This window comes from Mya arenaria, chromosome 3, assembly GCF_026914265.1.
Source record: "Mya arenaria isolate MELC-2E11 chromosome 3, ASM2691426v1".
In the NCBI taxonomy this organism is placed as follows: Eukaryota; Metazoa; Mollusca; class Bivalvia; order Myida; family Myidae; genus Mya; species Mya arenaria.
In genome coordinates, this window is record NC_069124.1 from 37,932,849 (window position 1) to 37,957,275 (window position 24,427).

The 24,427-nt window shown below is 36.5% G+C and overlaps 1 protein-coding gene across 2 annotated transcripts in view; it reads left to right on the forward strand.

The window, feature by feature from the left end:
• Window positions 1-24,427, forward strand: part of LOC128229165 (serine/threonine-protein kinase RIO2-like) — a 106,455-nt gene that overhangs the window by 70,181 nt on the left and 11,847 nt on the right. For both annotated transcript variants that reach the window (XM_052940889.1, XM_052940890.1), the window contains exons 7-8: window positions 4,415-4,606; window positions 7,002-7,094. In XM_052940889.1, coding sequence (XP_052796849.1) covers window positions 4,415-4,606; window positions 7,002-7,094 — 285 coding nt within the window. The remainder of the gene's footprint in view (window positions 1-4,414; window positions 4,607-7,001; window positions 7,095-24,427) is intronic.

Sequence of the window (24,427 nt, forward strand, 5' to 3'; positions counted from 1 at the left end):
AGTACATTGTCATCGTTATGGGGGGTTTTGTCTGAAAAAAATGTGTATAACATTTCTTTATACATCTTCAACTTCATTGAACAAATTGAATGATACTTTTTAAACTTAGTACATTCCTTGACGGAGTATTTGTCAATTCTTTTGGAAAACAGTGAAACATACTTGACAGTATAAACTTTCAACAAAGACAAAGAGCCTAATATGTGTAAAATAAAAAAAAATATGATAAGTCATAATCTTTTTTGGTTGTTAATATGATAAAAAAAACAGTTACCTTTTAATTAATCCATTTAATTAAACAAAACTGCCCAAGATTTTCCAGCAGAGAGATATTTTCCAGCAGAGAGGTCATTCCGAGTTTAAATCCAACATTAATGGGATCCCTGTACCTTTGGGGATATAGCAACAGAGCACATGTACACAGAAAACTTGGTTTAACTCATCATTTTCATGATCATGATAATCATCATCATCACATTGTTGTCATCATCATCATCATCATCATCATCATCATCATCATCATCATCATCATCATCATCATCATCATCAATAACAGCATGTTGTTGTTGTTGTTGTTGTCACCACCACCACAATCTGATCACTATCACCACAACCACAATCATCACAATCACCAATACCACCACAATCATCATATTCACCAACACCACAATGAACCACCAACAACACCACAATTGTCAAAATCAACCACCACCATCACCACAATCATCATAATCACCACCACCACAATCATTATAATCACCACCACCACCAACATCATAATCATCATCAATAGAACCACCAACAACATAATCATCATCAATAGAACCACCCATAATCATCATCAATAGAACCAGCAACATGATGAAGAGTAGTAAGACATGTAGTTATAGTAGTAGTGGGAGAAATCCCCAAAAGTAGTATTACCAGTTAGTTTCACATAGTAGCATAATTATGTAATGATGCTAAAACAGCAGCATGAACAGCAACTGAATGCTATTCTTATTCCATTATGATAAATAATGGTGAATTCTGCTGAGTTCCATCTTACAGAAATTTTGAGTCTTTTTTCACCAAATGCCACCCAAAAAATTCAGTCCAACTTTTTCACCAAGTGCCACATGAAAAAAAAAAAACAGTTCAATTTTACACCAACTGCCACCTCCAGTTGGGTGGAAATTTCATGGCAGTTGGTAAAATTCTTTATATTCCACCAAGTGCCACCCATTTTTCACCAAATGCCACCCAAATCCATGGTATTTGGTGGAAGTTGGTGGCAAATTTAGGGAAGGGCATCCAACATTTTATAAATTTTCTTTACCAATTATGTGTTTGTCTATTGGTTTACATGTATATTTATTCATACTATTTGTCAAATAAGTAAACATGAATAAAATGTTTGAAATATTTTATTTGTTCATAATTTTATACAGTTTGCATAGGTCAGGAAATGCATTTTTCCATACAAAACATATTGCCGTGCCATTTCTCATTTTTAAAGGCTTTTATGCATAGTGGAACAATGTAGTTAATACATTATTGAATACAACTTGAAAAGTTACATGTATCAGTTGGTACACATGGCTACTTATTAGTATGATGTGTATTATAATAAACTATTTTACGTGTACCTCTGTATTTCAAGACCATTTCAAATTTTAACATGAATGGAGAAAGGAATCCTTATCATTATGGTATTATTACCCAAATGTATTTTCAAAACCAAAATTCATTTCCAGGTTAATCAAAGGTTCATTTAACATAAACCTGTTTCTCAGTTATATATTAATTAAAATAACATGCAATTCTAACTTTTAATCTAATATGACAAAAAGATGAATGCAGTTTGCTTTATTTCACATCATGACCACTCAATAGAGCTAGAGTGAGAGTAGTCTAGTGGTGTTTGTCTGACTTTCTCCTATCCAAGAGGGTACAGGTCAGTTGATCTATCCTGCTTGCAGGCAAAGAGAAAACTGTTTCTCCCACCTCAGATAAGTAGATCCAATAATTTTACCATGCTAGAAATTCTTATCTTGCTCACAGGCGAAGATAAAATGCCTGTATGGAACTTTTTTTAATGGTCACCACATTGTTATTACAGTGGAAACTCACTAAACCGGACAAGGTCCGGACTGGGCAAAATTTCCGGTTAAGTGAGGATTCCAGTTTAGTGAGGATTTGATGTACAGAGTAAGTTTACTCAAAATATTAACTGGGTTAACCTTTAAAGGCTTTTGTCCTCTAGGGACAGTTCAATTCTCCGACGTTTAGGTTGAGACATGATTAAAGCACTTGCAAAAGTGATAAGCATAATTAAACATTTCTGCGTTTTCGTAATTATCTTTTTTTCCAAGTCTTGAAATAAAACAACTCGTGAATTTAATGCTTGTTTAGTATGTTTGATAGTTTAATTAACGCACCGCTCTAATTTGATTCAATCATAGAAGTCTTTAGATTAAACAACCCTCCAAAATGATCACTAAATAACCGTTTCTAGTTCTTTATTTTCTGCAACAAACAAATTAATGTTTCAATCAATTTTCTTTTCACAAGTTTGATTATCGTTTGTTTATCGCGCGACAGTCAATCCACAGCGCATTTTCATCATTATCGATTATCGAGTTAACACAACAATCCAGGTGTAATATTTAACGACGCACCGGCTGTCAAAACAAAGTGACACGCGATTCGCGAATTCCTAATACACAAAATTATTTTGACATGTTTGCTCTAATAAACGTCCGGTTTTGTGAGGTAAAATTACGTTGACAACTAATAAATTTTCTCGATTTTTTGTCCGGTATCCGGAATTCCGGGGTTCCGGTTTTGTAGGGATTTTTTTTACATTGAAAATAGAAGGGGAAAACCGGGACTCTGAAAAAAGTCCGGTATCCCGAGGATTCCGGTTTTGTGGAGATCCGGTTTAGTGAGGTTCCACTGAACCTCCCTTGTTGAAGACTGTCTCTATAGTCTTGTAGCAATATTTAGAACGCTAATTAAGTATTTCTCGCTTCAAACATCACCATAAAACAGTTTTTACGCACCTTTCAAGAAATAATGCTTCACTCTCCTTAGAACTATTTAAATACCGATTTGACTATTAACATAATCTGAATCACTGCGCGCATATCCACGAATTATCGCAAATCCATACGCAATTATTTTCACTAAGCACAAAAGAGTTTCAGCAAAGAATACATTTTTACTTAATTTTGTTTAACTGAGGTGGGAGAAAAAACATCTACCATAGCCGCTCGTGTAAGAAAGGTTCATCCCGACCCTCGCACAGGGTGTTTTGCGGAAACTCGGTAAACCTCGTTTCCGCAAAACACCCTATGCTCGGGTCGGAATGAACCTATCTTACACTCATGGCCATGGAAGATACTTATAATGTTGGGCACCTGTAAAATAGAAGATACATAATTATTTGCTATTAACCATAAAAAGTGAAATTTGTTCTTAAAATAAAAAAAATGGCCAGTACTTATTTTCTTCTTTCTCTTTATTTTAATAATGCAACACTGCATCTCAGATGACTGAGCCTTTCTTTCAAAAGATTGCCGGCAATGAAAAACATATGAAATCATATCAATAACAACAAAGGGTATACTGTAGAGATAATTGACAATAGGTCTACCTATTCATAAATGAAATGTCATTTGTATAGTAAATAGAATTGTATATTAAAACATATTTCAGTGTGTAAACTTACATAATTTATCGTAAGGAAACAGTTCAAATAATGTGCGCTTACTAAACTTTACATTTGTACTTCCGGGTTTTCAAGATAACAAAGTAATAACGAATGTAATAGTACAGCATAGTACTGACAAGTATACCTTTTTTATACTATTTATTCATTTTAACACCATAACATACACAGTACAAGTCTAAATAGTTGAATATGTGTAATAACCTGATAACATTGCAATGTGACACAATTGCTGTTAAATGAGTCAAACCGTGCCATAGGAACCGTACCATCCACTATATTTATTAAAATTAATAGTAAATATCTACTATGATTGTTCGAATAGCAAAGCAGATCAACCCACAAAAACGATGTTTTTTCTAGCATACTCACTTCTACAGTTTGTTTACATTTTCGTCTGTTTCTTCCTCCTTTTGAAGAGTAATTACGTAGGGAACTTTCGTACGAAGTGTTCGTACGAAATAATGTACGAAAGCAATAATAAAACGGACACAGAAATATTTGTACGCAAGTTCGTACGAAGCGATCATAGATTTCGGGTCTAGTTCGTACGAAGCTTTTAATAAAACTGGCCCTATATGACCCTTATTGATTTCAGGGTCAGTAGGTAAATGGTTATGGTGACCTATACTAGAAAAATGATGTCGCTCCTGACTGTTTTAAATGGTTAAGAATTTTATGAATATTAATAAATCTCCCTAGGTGCCAAGTGAAGGAGGCTGCTAACCCATCTATCATCTATAATGAGTGTATGGAGCTTTTGGTCAGGCTTGGAAACTGCGGACTGATACATGGAGACTTTAATGAGTTTAACCTCATGTTGGACGATAATGAGGGCATCTCAATGATCGACTTCCCCCAGATGATTTCCACATCGCATCAGAACGCTGAATGGTCAGTGAGTTTTTTCTTGTATTATAAAATCACAGAAAAAGTATTCATTGGAATCACTAATGCAATAAGTGTGTAATAGGAAGTAGTCTAAGGTTGGGAGTGGTTTAGTTATAGGTGCAAATATCTCACTCAAAAGTTGGTTGGTTCGATCATCATTACAGAAACCGTCTCAAGGCCACTGACTTTCTACCCTAGAAATGGACTCTAGCGAGATTTTTAAGATGTAGGCTACGAGAAATTAGCTTAAACTTTTAATTATGTCTCCCCCTCTCTGGGGGAGACATATTGTTTTTGCCCTGTCCGTCAGTCCGGTAGTCCGTCAGTCCGTCAGTCCGTCCGTACGTCACACTTTGTTTCCGATCGATAACTGGAAAACCGCATGACCTAGGATCACCAAACTTGGTAGGGAGGTTGGTCGTGAGGTGTAGAGGATCCCTATTGTTTTTGGGGTCACTAGGTCAAAGGTCAAGGTCGCGGGGACCCCCAATATAAAAAACATTTCTGCTCAAAATCTTGAGAACGGTTTGACCTAGGTTCACCAAACTTGGTAGGGAGGTTGGTCATGAGGTGTAGAAGATCCCTATTGTTTTTGGGGTAACTAGGTCAAAGGTCAAGGTCGCGGCGACCCCCAATGTAAAAAACATTTCCGCTCAATATCTTGAGAATGGTTTGACCTAGGTTCACCAAACTTGGTAGGGAGGTTGATCATGAGGTTTAGAAAACTCCTATATTTTGGGGGGTCACAAGGTCAAAGGTCAACGTCGCTGTGACCTCTAATGTAAAAAAATATTTCCGTGCAATATCAGGAGAATGCTTTGATCTAGGTTCACCAAACTTTGAAGTGAGGTTGGTCATGATGTCTAGATGATCCCAATTGTTTTGGGGGTAACAAGGTCAATAGTCAAGGTCGTGGTGACCTTCCATGTAAAAATCATTTGCGTGTAATATCTTTATGTCTCCCCCATTCATGGGGAGACATATTGTTTTTGCCCTGTCCGTCAGTCAGTCCATCAGTCTGTCAGTCAGTCAGTCAGTACGTCACACTTCGTTTCCGCCCAATAACTATAGAACTCTTAGACCCAGGAACTTCATACTTGGTATGCTAGTTGGTCATGACTAGTAGATGACCCCTATTGAATTTGGGGTCACTAGGTCAAAGATCAGGGTCAACGTGACCTTGAGGTGAAGAAACGGTTTCCACTCAATAACTAAAGATCCTTTGGGTCCAGGAACTTCATACTTGGTATGCTAGTTGTTCATGACTATTAGATGACTCCTATTGATTTTGAGATCAAAAGGTCAAAGGTCAAGGTTACCTTCAGGTAAAAAATGTTATGTTGGCAGTGACCTTAAGCTTAAAAATGGTTTCTGCTCAATAACTAAAGAAAGCTTGTACCCAGGAACTTCATAGTTGTTCATGACTAGTAGATGACTCCTATTGATTTTGAGATCAGTAGGTCAATGGTCAAGGTCACCGTGACCTTGAGGTGAAGAAACTGTTTCCGCTCAATAACTAGAGAACGCTTGCAACCAGGAATTTCATACTTGGTATGCTAGTTGGTCATGACTAGAAGATGACCCATATTGATTTTGAGATCACTAGGTCAAAGGTCAAGGTTGCCATGACCTTGAAGTGAAGAAAAAGTTTCCGCTCAATAACTAAAGATCCTTTGGTTTCAGGAACTTCATACTTGGTAAGCTAGTTGTTCATGACTAGAAGATGACCCCTATTGATTTTCAGATCAAAAGGTCAAAGGTCAAGGTTACCTTCAGGTAAAAAATGATACGTTGGCGGTGACCTTAAGCTTAAAAATGGTTTCTGCTCAATAACTTAAGAACGCTTGTACCCAGGAACTTCATTCTTGGTACGCTAGTCGGTCATGACTAGTAGATGACCCCTATTGATTTTGAGATCAGTAGGTCAAAGGTCAAGGTTGCCATGACCTTGAGTTGAAGAAATGGTTACCGCTCAGTAACTAAAGAACACTTGCACCCAAGAACTTAATACTTGGTATGCAAGTTGGTTATGTAGATGATCCCTATTGATGTTGTGATCAGTAGGTAAAAGGTCATGGTCACGATGACTGTGAGCTGAAAAATGGTTTCCGATCAATAATTGAATAACGCTTGCGCCCAGGAACTTCATACAATGCAAACTTCGTTTACATTTTCCATGATTAATCAACAACACTTTCTTCTCTTCACTATTTAATATAATCGAATAAACCAAACTTCACTGTTGGTTTGTCTCCAGTCCAAAGTTACAAATTTCATGTCCATCATTTATTTTTTCTCAGCTACGACCACACAATAGGGGAGACAAGCGCTTTTTCAAAAAAGCAATCTCTAGTTGTACATAAGCAACCATTGAGTTATTTTTATCAGATTTTTGTAGGTACTTTGACAGAGATGTGAGCTGTGTCCGCGAATTCTTTGCCAGAAGGTTCCACTATGAGAGTGAACTCTTCCCAAAGTTTTCTGACCTCAAGTAAGCATCTTTGTTAGTATTAGTTCAGGGCTTTCTTCAGGGTCTGAAACCCAAGAGTCTGATTTTTGAGAGTCAAAATCAGTTTTTCAAGAGTCACTTTCCGTTTGTTTTGTTTTAATTTTGTTGTCTATCTTCGTAAATAATAGGTCTCATCTGTCTATAAGATGGTACATCCATGCAAGGTACATAATTATCTATACTTCTTTAAATAGTTTCCAAAACTTTTATAAAGATCTGCTGTTAATTCTGTAAAAATCTCAAGCATGACGAAAAATAATCAATATAACTTTTAATAGAATACCTTGTCTTATTTCCTTTACTTAAGGGGTTAATTGACATGCTTACCAGTCAGATTCCAGATCGATAATCACTTGTCACTTCCGGTGTTAATTGATCTTGCGGATTAAACAAACATTCAGATCATGCATTTGCATTGAGGCTCTTTTCAGATGATACCGACTATCATGCTGAAATTCTCCCGGGTCAAAACTGACGCATACAACAAATTTATGATGCGTCAATTTCGGGTCATTTACGATTTCTGTGCGTCAAAACCCTGGAGCTCGGGTTAAATTGAAAGCCCTGTAGTTGTTAAATAATAACTGCAATATTGTACATCTTGACTAACATTGTATGTACAATGGTAAATAATGGCATTTCATAAGGGAAAAGCCAGCTTTTAGGTCACATCAAATTAATGTTTTGTTCCGCTGATTTACAGCAACTATTTTAAGGCAATGTGTACGTATGTGCATCAGTGCGTCTGTAACAATTGCTTGTGAACATGATACAGTTTTCAGTTTTGTATCTCGATGAAACTTGTACAGTAATTAGATATCCATCAGAGCTCAGTTCCTTTCAAAAACCAGCCAGATCCTCCCATGCATAAGTAGATTATGGCCTTTGAAAGTATTAAAAAAAAAATTTTTTAGCCAAGTCTAAATCAAATCTGAGAGAGACAATTTGTTTTTAGCTTGACTATTCGAAGAATAATTAGAGCTTACTACTCACCCTGGCGTTAGTGTCGGCATCACACCTTGGTTAAAGTTTTGCATGTAAGCACCTTTAAGTCATTATCTACATCATTTATTACATTGAAAATTTGGATATGTATTACCAACTATCTAACCTACGAAATTAATGAAGTTAGATAACTCTAGTTTGCATTAAATGCAAATAATTGCCCTTTATTATTCGACTTAGTTAATTCTGGTTAAGGTTTTGCGTGCAAGCACACATAGGTTAATATCTCAGCAACTACTTGAGGTATTGCATTGGGACTTTATACCATGGTACTCAACCATCCAACCTACTTAATTAACTAAGTTAGATAACTCTAGTTTGCATTTAATGCAAAATATTGCCCTTTATTATTTGACTTAGAAATTCTGGTTAAAATTTTGCATGTAAGCTTACATAGGTTAATATCTCAGCAACTTTATACAATGTTTACTCAATCATCCAACATACTTGAATAACCAAGTCAGATAACTCTATTTTGCAAGATATTGCCCTTTTTTATTATGCCCCCCTTTGAAGAAGAGGGGTATATTGCTTTGCACATGTCGGTCAGTCCGTCGGTAGACCAAAGCCTGTCCGAGTGATAACTCAACAATTCCTGGACGTATGGTCATCAAACTTGACATGAAGGTTGGGCCTGACCAGTAGATGACCCCTGATTATTATAGGGGTCATCGGGTTAATGGTCAAGGTCACAGTGACCTTTTATGTTAAAAGGATTTTAAAGCTTGTCCAAGTGATAACTTAACAATGCCCAGACCTGTGGTCATCAAACTTGACATGGAGGCTGGGCCTGACCAGTAGATGACCCCTATTGATTTAAGGGGTCATTGGATCAAAGGTCAAGGTCACAGTGACCTTGAATGATAAAAGTTTGTCCGAGTGATGACTCGACAATGCCTTCACCCATGACCCTCAAATTTGACTTGGGAGGTTGGGCCTGACCAGTAGACCACCCCTATTTATTTTGTGGGTCATCGGGCCAAAGGTGAAGGTCATAGTGACCTTGAATGATTAAAGGTTATCCGAGTGATAACCTCGACATTGCCTGCATGCACCCATGGCCATCAAACTTGTGTTGGAGGGTGGGCCTGACCAGTAGATGACCCTATCGATTTTGGGGGTCATCGGGCCAAAGGTCAAGGTAACAGTGACCTTGAATGATGAAAGGTTATCCGAGTGATAACCTCGACATTGCCTGCACCCATGGCCCTCAAACTTGACTCGAAGGTTGGGCCTTACCAGTAAATCACCCCTATTGATTTTAGGGGTCATCGGGCCAAAGGTCAAGGTCACAGTGGCCTTTAATGCGAAAAGTTAACAAAGCTTCTCCCAGTGATATCTCAGCAATGCCTGGACCTATGATTATCAATCTTGATATGGAGGCTGGGCCTGACCAGCAGATGACCCCTATTGATTTTAGGAGTCAAAGGTCAAGGTCACAGTGACCTTGAATGCGAAAATGTTGTTCGAGTGATAACTGGACAATTCATGCACCAATGGCTCTCAAACTTGTCTTGGGGGTTGGGCCTGGCCTGTAGATGACCCCTTTTGATTTTAGGGGTCATCGGGTCAAAGGTCAAGGTCACAGGGACCTTGAACATGAAAAGCTTGTCTGTGTAATAACTTGACAATGCCTGCACTCATTGCCCTCAAACTTGACATTTAGGATTTGGGTGACCAGTTGATGACCCTATGGATTTTGAGGTCATGGTCATAACTCATATTCATCATTAAAATTTCGTCAATTTACTTATTCCCTGCTGCTTAGAGGATACATCTGCAAATATCAGTCATCATCTGAACATGATTAAAACTGTACCTAGTTTCTTCACACTTTGAATGGTCATAATCTGAAAACTGCCTCAAAGGCATCCAATGTCAATGACAAATCAGCTGTCATTTCGGTCCATGCATACAGAACACTCCATGCGGAACTACCACTTTCCTCGGTCACTCCAAGGGTTTTTGAACTTATCGCAGACATCTGCCGAGTACGTAACAGCTTTCCTCTCTAAAATCCGCTGAGTTTCGCCGAGTTGCTCGTTTTCCGCAGAGGGTTTTATTGCCTGTATCGCCATTGTTTTTTTGGCCTCAAAGCAGAACTCAGTTGTATGCTTTGCTAATACCTTGGTACTATGAAAATAAATTATTACATTTGCAGTTATTTTGTTTATAAAAAAAAACTTGTAAAGAAAGACATATTCAATAAAACATTACATCTATATCTTGTTCTGTTATTAATTTACCTTTCAACTAATATTCGTTAATTGCCTGTTGATATCCACACATTTAAGATATAACACCACATGTTTGTTTGTTTACCATTATTACGTCATACTCTTTTTGTGTTGTTTAGAACTAAATTGGATTGGAGTAATGCAGGTGTTGAGTACCATGTAAGTAAGTGTGAATATTTTTCCTGTCACTATTTCTTTTGTGATACATATCAGTTGTTTTACCGCATTCCAGATAATATTTTAATTGCATTGTTAATTATGACGTTAAAAAAGTATGAAGGTAACTCATGTTCTGTGGTTTAAAAATCGACGATTTAATGTACATCTGTATGAAGATAGTGTAGTAATCTATTTCCTTCTCTAAATGAATATAATTCAGCTTTCAATTGAACTATTTTATGAAAGGTACGGTGTTAGTATTGAAACCATTACTTCTTAGTTAATAATTAGAAATGTGGAAGTCACGTGATATGCAAATTTTGTAGTGACGTATTGTGCGCTAAATTTAGACTGCTTTTGGTTCATGACATGTTTGTTATTGTGAAAAATGCACTTTTTTTTTTTATCAAATGTAAAAAAGTTAAGAGAAATTAATTGAATATATGTAGCGAACAGAATGCAGGGTTCGAATTTAGACTCGCATACTCGCAAAATGCGAGTGACATTTGCAAATTGCGACTGACTTTTATTCAAGCTCGCAAAATTCTGCGATTGGCTTTTCCTAGACCACAAAATGTTAAAAGGAAAGTAAAATAAACATGAACTTAACTCCGCTACGTAGTCTAGTGTAAACAGCCTATAAGTGGCATGTTTACACTACCAGTATAAAGAAGACAGTACAGAGTCACGCTCTAGTTTTCAAAAATAGAACATTTACGGAAAAGGCTGAGTTTTATCTCGAATCTTTGCGGGATGCTCCGAGGCGTGCATAATACAATGTGAATACAAATGACGTAATCACCTAGCTCAATCATTGGCTAAATTTAGCGCTTTCGCGCACTATATGTAAACCCCATCAACCTTTGAATATATTTCCACCCAACTGTCAAAGTTAATAGACTTCGAATCGATATATTTCATGGTCTAAAGCATCCGCGCTACATTTACTGTTGCTTTTATTATTAACCAGTTTTTTACATAGTGAAACCTGGTTATTAGAATGACGAACGTAGTTGTTCGGGCGGGCGGGCGGCCGGGCGGCGTCAAACTCACCTATGAAACTGAATAACTTTAGTAAGGGTTGACATATCTTGACCAAACTTGGTCTATGGAATGAGTTTATGGGTACCTTTCATGGGATTGCGTTTGGGGTCCCTAGGGTCAAGGTCAAGGTCACTGTTACTAAAAATAGAAAAACAGTTGAAACTGAATATCTTTAGTTAGGGATGACATATCTTGACCAAACTTGGTCTATAGGAAGAGTTTATGGATACATTTAATGGGATTGTGTTTGGGGTCCCTAGGGTCAAGGTCAAGGTCACTTCCTAAAAATAGAAAAACAGTTGAAACTGAATAACTTTAGTAAGGGATGACATATCTTGACCAAACTTGGTCTATAGGAAGAGTTTATGGAGACCTTTCATGGGATTGCGTTTTGGGTCCCTAGGTTCAAGGTCAAGGTCACTGTTACTTAAAATAGAAAAACAGTTGAAACTGAATATCTTTAGTTGGGGTTGACATATCTTATCTTTAGTTAGGGTTGACATATCTTGACTAAACTTGGTCTATAGGAAGAGTTCACGGATACCTTTCATGGGATTGCATTTTGGGTCCCTAGGGTCAGGTTCAAGGTCACTGTTACTAAAAATAGAAAAACAGTTGAAACTGAATAACTTTAGTTAGAGTTGACATATCTTGACCAAACTTGGTCTATAGGAAGAGTTTATGGATACCTTTCATGGGATTGCGTTTGGGGTCCCTAGGGTCAAGGTCACTGTTACTGAAAATAGAAAAATGGTTGAAACTGAATATCTTTAGTTAGGGTTGACATATCTTGACCAAACTTGGTCTATAGGAAGAGTTTATGGATACTTTCATGGGATTGCGTTTGGGGTCCCTAGGGTCAAGGTCAAGGTCACTGTTCCTAAAAATAGAAAAATAGTTGAAACTGAATAACTTTAGTCAGGGTCCACATATCTTGACCAAACCAGGTATAAAGGAAGAGTTTATGGATACCTTTCATGGGATTTGGGGTCCCTAGATTTAAGGTCAAGGTCACTGTGACTTAAAATAGAAAAATGGTTGAAAATGAATAACTTAAGTTAGGGTTGACATATCCTGACCCAACTTGGTATAAAGGAAGAGTTTATGGATACCTTTCAATGGATTGCATTTGGGGTCCCTAGGGTCAATGTCACTGTTACTAAAAATAAAAAAAAACAGACACAGGCTGAAGTTCTTCTGTCGAAAATTAAAAACCTGGTTTCGTCGCATTGCTGCGTTTCTTGTTTATTTTAAATTTATAATGTTATTGTTTTTTAATACTTATAGACTTAATGAAATCTGTAGCGTGCTTGCCGAATTGGTATTACCCGATGGCGAGGGTAAATACACAAAGTAAACAATGTCAAATCATTGGACAGCTTTGTTATCTAAAAGCGGCCAGCATCTGATGAGTCTTTTCGTACCCCCCAAAAAGAATAAGCCATCAACAAATTCTAGTAGTCGAGTCACTCACGATTGATACTTTTTAATATTCATAATATGTCTCAGGTGTAAATTTCTACTTTAATTAGACAATACTATACGGGAATAAAGCAAATTATAAAGTTGATTTTTGCGAGTGCTCCTCAAAATTAAATTCGAACACTGGAATGTCAAAATTAAATTCGAACGCTGGAATGTTTGCATTACTTTAAGTAACTGAGACTAAAGTCAAATGAGTAAGATATAATTAAAACTGGGTCAAAAATGGACATCGACATATATTACATTTTTTGCGCCCCAAAGGATTACCAGTCATATTATGGGCAAGTAAGTCTGAAAAATATTGAAACAACACATAGTCTGGGTTCCAAGGCAGAAAAATGTGAAAAATAAGGAAGTTCACTGCACCCCTCTTCTATACAAAATAATTTGGTATCAAATTGTAGGTTAAAGTCTGTAGGTTATGAAAAGTGCGTTTGGCCACTTGGCGGCTCTTGCGAAAATGATATATCCAAGATGGCCGCCATTAATTGCCATTTCAGTAAAAATACTATTTTCTAATATAGCTATTTTCATTAAATAAATAAGAAAAAAATATTCGCATGGATATTACTTTTCTCATAATGTACTTAAAATTGACATATAACCTTAAATAGGTCAAGGTCATTGTCAAGGTCATTTTCAAGGTCAAAGTATAAAAAATGCCTTAAAATTCTATTTTTCCTGTTTACTTTTTATGCCCCCGAAGGTGGGCATATTAAAATCGCACCGTCTGTCCGTCCGTCCGTCCGGCTCTGTAACTTTCCCTTGTATGGACAGATTTTAAAATAACTTGCCACATGTGTTCCACATACCAAGACGACGTATGGTGTGCAAGACTCATGTCCCTACCTCAAAGGTCAAGGTCAAACTTAGTGTTTATTCACAATGGAGTGCTGCATATAAGGACATAGAATATAGGTTGTCGTGTCCGGGCTGTAACTTTCTCTTGTATGGACAGATTTTAAAATAACTTGCCACATGTGTTCCACATACCAAGACGACGTATCCCATGCAAGACCCGTGTCCCTACCTCAAAGGTCAAGGTCACACTTAGTGTTTATTCACAATTGAGTGCTGCATATAAGGACATAGAGTATAGGTTGTCGTTTCCGGGCTGTAACTTTCTCTTGTATGGACAGATTTTAAAATAACTTGCCACATGTGTTCCACATACCAAGACGACGTGTCGCGTGCAAGACCTGTGTCCCTACCTCAAAGGTCAAGGTCACACTTAGTGTTTATTCACAATGGAGTGCTGCATATAAGGACATAGAGTAGAGGTTGTCGTGTCAGGGCTGTTATTTTCCCTTGTATGGACAGATTTTAAAATCACTTGCTACTTGTGTTCCACTTAAGAAGACGACGTGTCGTGTGCACGACCCATGTCCCTACCTCTAAGGTGAAAGATACACTAAGTGTTTATTCACAAGGGAATTCTGAATATAAGGACATATTAGTGTAGGTTGTCAAGTATGGGTGGTATTTTTTTATGTTCAGAGGCAATTTAAAATAACTTGCCATATGTATTTGACACGTAAAGGCAAGATCAACGTTTCATGTACTGACCTTGTTCGTAGGTCAATGTCACATTCGGGGGCATTCGTCACATACTGTGACCGCTCTTGTTTCTTTTTTAATTCATTTATGTTAAGTGTGTGTCAGAAAGTGCTGGCAGAATTGTAAATTGTATGTTCCTTCATTTAAAACAATATTTTAGGATATAGCTTTTATATTTTTTGAAAACGCCAAGGGTTCATACTATAATAGCATGCCAAAGGTGGTCGCAAGATTGCTATTGCTGTAAGAGTCTTATAGCAAACTGTGCTAGTGTTACTCTGAAAGTCTGTCTAAATGCATGGCTTGTATCTATTAAATAGTATGCTTTATGTTGATATATCCATCTGACCTCTCCCATGTCAAGTTTAAGCTTATTTCAGCCATTTCAAGGTCATAGTCATTTCAAGGTCAAGATATGCAAAATAACTCAAAATATGTTTTTTTCTATATACTTTTCCATTTTCATTTCAATTTATGTTTAGTATGTGTCTTAAGGCGTAGACAGAATTGTAAATTATATGTTCACGCATTTAAAACAATTGTTTAGGGTATAGCTTTTTTATTTTTTGAAGCTGCCACCACCAAGGATCATACCGTTAGAGTGTGCCAATTAAAGGTGATCGCAAGATTGTTATTGCTGAACGAGTCTTATGGCAAGTTCTGCTAGTGTAACAGTCAATTAATATGTATATCTTAATTCATGGCATGTATCAATTTCATACTGTGCTTCATGTTGACATACTTATCTGATTGCTTCATGGTCAAGGTCAGTTCAAGGTCAAAATATATTGAAACACAAACAGTTGAGAATATTGTTATTTTCGCCTTTTTATTTTTTAAATTTTGTTAATTAATTTGTGTTTGCAGAAAAGTAATTGATAGTTTTCTCTATTTTGATCTCTGTTCAGTTACTTTTAAGTGAAATGTTTTAAAGATGATATGGAGACAACTAGGTGTCGTCCTTGTACATGTTACCCAAGGCAGTTACAACAATTTGTTGATTCCATGAGACTTCATTATTAGTACATTGTAACTGTTTCATTTTTAAACATATATCCATACGAATAGATGTTAACTATTTTATAAAGTAGTTCATATTGAAATACAAAATTAAGCTTTTCAAAATCAAAGTCAAACTCATTTGAATGTCATTTGAATGTCAAAATGCAAATATGTTCAATATCGACGTTGTTATTATTTAATTTATTTATATTTTGGTTAAATTTGATCTAAAAACTTCTATACATTACCAAAATCAACAAGCAGTTTTAACCATAGTTAATATATTTCTCATATTTAAAGTCAAGTCAACCACAAAATGTCCCTTCTTGAGCCAATTTAAACATGCTACATGACATATATTTTTTTGAGTCCCATGTAAGCACATCCAGCCTTTTCAAGTCCATCCAATGTTTTGCCAACTTAATGTTTTGATATCATTATCCAAAATCAGTTCGATCTAGGTATAATACCTGCTAAGCCGGCCAGAAAGTGTTATATATAAGCCTACTGAATGCCCGAAACCGCATTATGGCTCATTTTGTGCCCTTCTAAGCGCCAAAAAAAGAATCCACATGACACAAAAGGTCCCCAACAGCCCTCTGAATGATTGCAATAAAGCCCATTTTGTACCTTTCTTACTACAGAAGGGTTCGTCAAGAGCTCAAAAATCACTATTATGGTAACAGACAACGCTTTCATTATCAAATAAACACAGACGGGCTCTACGAAAGCCAAGCCAGAGGTCATTCGCTTTTGGGCTGTAACCAAACCAAATCTTCCAGACCATCATCACACTATGGCTGTTCACAAGTCCACTTTGTGTCCAATAAACTTTTTTCATTTCTGATATCTGCCAAATATAGACCGTATGAAGCCAATCAAGTGCCAAGTGATCCATAAAGTTGCCATATTCAAGGCCATGTAGGTTCTATACGAGCCGAAACAGTACCAGTGCCAGTGTACAGTCAAGCATATCAATAGGTTAAAACTCGATAGGTCTATAATTAAGGCGGTTCAATTATCTATCAAGTCAATTGTGACTACAATAATGCTTATTTAGAGCCAAACATACCCATGTGTAGCTATAATTAAGTGTCAAATAGACCACATTTGGCAACCATTAAGCCCGTTTAGATCCAAACAAACCCATGTACAGCTCTAAATAAGCTTACACAGTACCCATTAGACCACATTTTGGCAAATATGAAGCCAGTTTAGATAAAAACAAACCCATATGCAGCACTTAGTAAGCTTGCCCAGTGTGAAATAGACTCCATTTAGGAAACCATAAAGCCCGTATAGATCCAAACAAACCCATTTGAAGCTTTAAGTAAGCATACACCGTGCCCTTAATTAAGACCACATTTTGGAAACCATTAAGCACATTTAGATAAAACCAAACCCATGTTCAGCTCTAAGTAAGCCTACTCAGTGTCAAATAGACCACATTTAGAAACCATTAAGCCCATTCAGAACCAATCACACCCATGTGAAGCTCTCATTCAACCTACTCAGTGTCATAAAGATACACATTTGGCAACCATTAAGCCTATTTAGAGCCAAACATTTTGGCAAATATGTGCAGCACTGAGTAAGCATTCTCAGTGTCAAATATACCCAATTTTGGAAACCATAAAGCCCATTTAGATCCAAACCAAACCCATTTGAAGCTCTAAGAAAGCATACACAATGCCCATTAGACCACATTTTGGCAAATATGTGCAGCACTGAGTAAGCATTCTCAGTGTCAAATGGACCACATTTTGGAAACCATAAAGCCCATTTAGATCCAAACCAAACCCACGGGCAGCTCAAAATAAGCCAGCTCTAAGTCAGCATATACAGTGCCCATTAGACCACATTTTGGATAATATTAAGCCCGTTAAGATCAAAACAAACCAATGTGCAGCTGTAAATTAGCATATAAAGTGCCCATTAGAATACAGTTTGGCAAATATTAAGCCTGTTTAGAGCCAAACAAACCCATGTGCAGCACTAAATAAGTCTACTCAGTGTCAAATAGACCACATTTTGGAAACCATAGAGCCCATTTAGATGCAAACCAACCAATGTGAAGCTCTAAGTAAGCATACACATTGCCCTTAAGACGTCATTATCGGAACGATATAGTATATTTAGAGCAAAACAAACCCAAGGAAGACACATAACAGGAGATTCATATTTATATGATATGATATATTTGTCCAATGAAATCCGAAGTTTGTTCTTCGTTTTAAATTAACTTGTATATCCTATAAGTTTTTTTTCGTATTTGACTAGTTTCCCTTCATTCCACATTTTTATCCAAAACATTCGACCACCTTTCAATTAAGAACTGCTTTCTCTTTACACATTAGTATAAATTAAATAAAATGAAGTAGAAATACAGAATTTGGCAATATTTTTTAACCAAACTTAACTTCAAATATCTTCAAAACGATAACACTAGTATAAGATCGGCAATCTCTAAGAGTAAGGTATATATTAGTGTATCATCAACCTTATATATTTCAATAATTAGTGTAGATGGTGACCAATTTGTTGTCAAGGAAAAATGTCAATAAATATCATGTATATAAGTGAATTGCTTTTTTTATTTACTTGACTCAAGTTACTCTATGGTTAGGATCCGCCTACTGGTTACCGTTCAGATTTCGGAGTTATTTTATAGACGAAAACAAAGAAAACACTCAAACAAGGTACAATTTTGTGTTATGACCTTATAATAACCATTTTTGGTCTGTTCTGTGAGTTAATTTATAATTTTAAGCATATTATGAAATAGAAACACTGATTGTATTTAGATTTAAGACATAGGTATATAGTAAAAAATTTAACTTTCATTATGCAACCTGTACTGCTATGGCACCAAAATGTTTTTAGAAAGTCTGACACTGTTCTCTGAAAAGTGACCTAATATTTATATATATATATATATATATATATATATATATATATATATATATATATATATATATATATATATATATATATATATATTCATGATATTTAGTTCTGCAATCACACGTTGTAAATGAACTTGCTAAATTTTCAATTTAAACAAATTTAAACTTTTTAAAGAGAAGAAAATAGACAATAGACTTGATATCTTAAAGATATAAGAATTTTGCGTATTTGTATTTTGACCTTGAAATGAACTTGACCTTGACATTGAAGAGATCATTCACGCATGGTAACATGAAACACAATATGAAATAGATGCATTCCATGCATTTAGATATACTATTGACTAAGACTTAAAATGTAACACTTGCACAATTTGCCTTATTATTAAGGCTCTGTAACAGCAATATCAACACCTTTGGCACTCTGTAATAGTATTAAATCTGCACCTATTCAACAAAATCTAAAACCTTTACGTAATTAAAATGTTTAAAATGAAGGACGATACAAATTGCAGTTCTGCCGCCTCTTTTCGACACAAACTACACATAAATTAAAAAAAAAATCAACAATATTGCAGGAAAAAAATCAATTTTTCGGGAACATTTTATTATTTGACCTTGAAAAAAAATGACCTTGACCTTGAAGTAGTTAAGGCTGTATGTCAATCTGAAGAACATTATGAGAGGAGTCATATCCACGAGAATGTTTCTCCATATATTCAAACATTACATTTTTACCGAATTACTAATTATGCCCCCCTTCGAAGAAGAGGGGTATATTGCTTTGCACAGGCATGTCGGTCGGTCGGTCGGTCCGTCGGTAGACCAAAGCTTGTCCGAGTGATAACTCAACAATCCCTCAACGTATGGTCATCAAACTTCACGTGAAGGTTGGGGCTGACCAGTAGATGACCCCTATTGATTTTGGGGGTCATCGGGTCAAAGGTCAAGGTCACAGTGACCTTTAATGGTAAAATAATTTTAAAGCTTGTCCGAGTGATAACTCAACAATGCCTGCACCCATGGCCCTCAAACTTGACATGATGGTTGGGCCTGACCAGTAGTTGACCCCTATTGTTTTTGGGGGTCATCAGGCCAAAGGTCAAGGTCACAGTGACCTTGAATGGTAAAAGGTTGTCCGAGTGATAACGTGACAATGCCTGCACCCATGGCCCTCAAACTTGACATGGATGTTGGGCCTGACCAGTAGTTGACCCCTATTGTTTTTGGGGGTCATCAGGCCAAAGGTCAAGGTCACAGTGACCTTGAATGGTAAAAGGTTGTCCGAGTGATAACTCAACAATGCCTGCACCCATGGCCCTCAAATTTGACTTAGAGAATTGGCCTGACCAGGAGATGACCCCTATGGTTTTTGGGGGTCATCTGGCCAAAGGTCAAGGTCACAGTGACCTGGAATGGTAAAAAGTTGTCAGAGTGATAACTCAACAATGCCTGCACCCATGGCCCTCAAACTTGATTTGGAGATTGAGCCTGGCCAGAAGATTGTCCCTATTAATTTTAGAGGTCATTGGGCCAAAGGTCAAGGTCACAGTGACCTTGAATGATAAAAGGTTGTCCAAGTGATAACTCAACAATGCCTGCACCCATGGCCCTCAAACTTGACATGGAGGTTGGGCCTGACCAGTAGATGACCCCTATTGATTTTAGGGGTCAAAGGTCAAGGTCACAGTGACCTTGAAAGCAAACTCGACAATTCTTGGACCTATGGTCATCAAACTTGACATGAAGGTTGGGCCTGCCCAGTAGATGACCCCTATCGACTTTGGGGGTCATCAGGCCAAGGTCAATGTCACAGTAACCTTTAACGCAAAAAAGTTAACAAATCTTCCCCCACTGATTTCTCAACAATGCCTGAACCTATGATCATTAAACTTGACATGGATGTTAAGCCTGACCAGTAGATCACCCTTATTGATTTTAGGATTCATAGAGCCAAAGGTCAAGGTCACAGTGATTTTGAATGGTAAAAGGTTGTCAGAGAGATAACTCAACAATGCCTGAACCCATGGCCTTCAAACTTGACTTGGAGTTGCATCTGACTTGTAGATGACCCCTTATGATTTAAGGGGTCATCAGGTCAAAGGTCAAGGTCACAGTGACCTTGAACGAAAAATACTTGTCTTGTGATAACTTGACAATGCCTGCACCCATGGCCCTCAAACTTGACATTTAGGTTTCTGGTGACCAGCTGATGACTCTGGATTTTGAGTTCATAGAGTCAAAGGTCATGACGGTCATAACACACGTTATCCTCACACTTTAATGGTCATAATCTTAAAACAGCAACAAATCAGCTGTCTTTTCGGTCCATGCATATTTCATTCAATTGTCCATTTAATCCTGACAACATGGCGCTCAGGGGGGGCATAATGTTTGACAAACATCTCTTGTTTATAATAGCCATCTGTTTTTATCATTTTTAGCTTATTCTGAATAATGACTGTTAGTACGCCATTTTGAATATCTCCATGGCAACAGCATATAGGGTGCATTCAAAATAAAATATTGAAAGAACATACATAGCAGCTCATTTTGGTATATATATAAGCCTGAAACACATGATCATTTTTAAATAATAAAAGAAAGATAGTGTATTTTTCTCAAAATTTACATTTTGACCTCTAAAATGACCTTGACCTTTAAAATATAAAAATGTAAATAAACTTGAATCTGAACAGCAGTGAGTGTATGTATATATTTAAAAGTGATTTGGTTTTAATATTTACTTTCAAAATATCTTATCCACCTATTATTTGATTATTGAAATGAGAACTTGGAACCCGGAGTAACAATAAAAGAACAGTTTTCAAATAAATTACACAAAATCAGAAAATTGTACAGTAGGATATTCTCATCAGTTCCTCCCGAGTTTCGCGGTGTTTTTACTCCCGAGTAAAGCGGCAATTGTAATTTAACGGTCCACTGATCAGCATCGGAGGGTGGAGGATTGAAAAGCTGAGGAAAGCGGATTTTAATAAATTGGATTTCTTGTCCCCGATGATGAAAATCCGCCGAGGAAAACGGAAAGTGGTAGTTCCGCATAGAGTGTACTGTATTTCATTCAATTGTCCAAATAATCCTGACAACATGACGCTTAGGGGGGGCATAATGTTTGATAAACATCTCTTTTTCAACTTTGAAATTCATAGTTAAGTATCTATGCTATTACTTGATGTATTGCATTAAGACTTTATACAATAGTGCTCAACCACCAAACCTACCTAAATAAGCAAATTCGTTGAATTGATGTCCCCTGCCTGATTAGGCAAAGTTCATGGATTGGAAAGGTGAAATATTCCTTTATTAACATGTAATATGGCTGCAGAGAAATGGACCGTTATGAACGTTGGATATAAGTTTGAGTTTTATTAGAATTATTATCATATGTTCAGTCATACATGTATAAACATAATCCGACCAATCACTACCGTGAAATGGTTTCGGACAAGATTTTTGTAAGATTTGACCTAGTGACCTAATTTTTTATCACATGTGACCCAGTTTTCTAATTTTTTATCACATGTGACCCAGTTTAAAACATGTCCAAGAGTTCCTCAAGGAAAACATTCTGATCAAGTTTCATGAATATTAGACCATACATAATGCCTCTAGTATGTTCCAAACATTTTTCTAAGATTTGACCTAGTGACCTAGTTTTTGACCCCATGTGACCTACTTTTACAAGCGGTCCATATTTTATCAAGGGGTACCAAGTTTAAACATAAGCTGACCAATCATTACCAGGATACGGTTCCTGACAAGATTTTTCTAAGATTTGACCTAGTGACCTAATTTTCGTTCATATGTGACCCAGTTTTATTTACAACCCAAACTTCATCAAGGAAAACACTCTGATTAAGTTTCATAAATATTTGACCATGTATAAATGCCTCTAATTTGTTCAAAAGATTTTTCTAAGATTTGACCTAGTGACTTAGTTTTTGACCCCATGTGACCCACTTTTACAAGCGGTCCATATTTCATCAAGACACGGATTGTGTGTTGCGTTGTGGAAATCGCTAATATGCTCAAAGGCTGTCGTTTACTATATGTATACTAAATATAAAATTTAAAAGAAATATCAATAAATCAATTAATTGACTCTTAAGGTTTTGTGCGTGATTTGTGTACTTGGGACCCAGAATATTGCTCGACACCTCGACATAATTAGGTTTCGATGCAGCGTAGGTATATTTTATATGAAAATAGAAGGAAAAAAGTTCGGGACCAAGCTCCGATCTCTAAGAAACGCCGGTTCTCGAACGACCGCTTGTTCGAACGACCGCAGTTTTACTGTATATATTTCACCAACAATTGATTTTCATTCCTTGACTTAGCCCAATCAGGTGGGGAATATCAATTCAATGAATTTGCTTGTTTTACAGTGAAAACTTTGCACCTTAAACTTAAAGCAGCAAAAAAGTTGAGCACACTGTCTCTGAGACAGCTCTTGTTTTACCAGATTACTTTACCTGCTGCTTGTTATATCAATTACAGGAACCAGAACATTGTTCAATTCACTTTATACTTCACAAAGCTGGACAGGACCATAGGTTACATTATACATAACTCAATATCATCTTAAATACAAAACGGCCCCTGATTAATTTTTAAGTCTCATTATGTCTAAGTGGTGTTAATTTTTTTTTTTAATGTATATCCAAATGATATAACCACTATCATATATTTCACTTTATACTTGACACCAGCTAAAAACCGACAATTTGCCGGTCTGGACTGATTATGACCATGCCGTACAGATTTCAGTAACACAAAATGGTTACAAAATCCATCTGAAATTTGTTCATATTTTGATACTTTTGGTCCAAAACTGGTAAGTCAGGAAAATTTCTAATACAGAAACCTGGCTTGTCATTCACACACCCCAAAAATGCCCCAATAAAAGTGACATGATATCCATTAGATTAAAGCGACTAGCTGCTTTGTTTCGCTGTGAGGTCACTCGATATTTTTTAATTGGCAGACGCTTGTAATCGGTCCAAACACATGGTACTTCACAGGAGACACATTTTCCTGACTTACATGACTATATAATATTATGAATATTATTCGCCTTCTTATTTTTTCATGTCCGAAATAAAACCTACATTTATTGTACGATCAGGCTTTGTGTATGGCAGGTTTCAATACACATTTCATTAATCGTTACATTAATTTATCTGCAATTATCAATTGTTATTTATTACGTCTAATGTAAGTCCCATCAACTGCAATCCAAGCTAACACCTGCTAGAGTTTAACCTATTTACACATGTATTGAAATGTGTGGGCTGCAGATCAAACGGTACAATGTGTGACATCAGAATATGACCGTGATTTAAAGCGCATGGTAATGTAGTGTGGTTTGTCCGATGAAAATTGAAATCGGACAATTAAATACCATATGATCCCATTTTACTCTAGGCGAGTTTACAAACTGCCATGTTTAACTCGCTTGCGCTTGGCTGGTAAAAAAATACTTTACCATCGTTAAAATAATAATCATAAATGGTTGCCTGAAACCTTCTAATCATGGCTGAAAGCTTTGATTTCACTACAAATATGAATTAGCCTTTGGCTGTATGAAAATAAGGTACTCAAATTATTTTTTCCGAACTTTTAGGCTTTTTTGGGGGGTTGCGGTGGGGGAGATTACCAATTGAGGTTTCAAACTTTTAGAAGCCCTTCACACAGTTGTTCACTCTGAAGTTTAGATAATGCCATATTGTCTTAAATAAAATTATGGCCCCTGATTGACTTCAGAACTTAGGTTAAAGAATTAAGGCACATTGTGTTTCTGGTTTAAGTTCCAGTTGGGATTTTCACTCATAACTTCTATACCTTTTTTCAATTGACACAATAAGGTTACATAGCTCAATAATACTCTCAATACAAATTT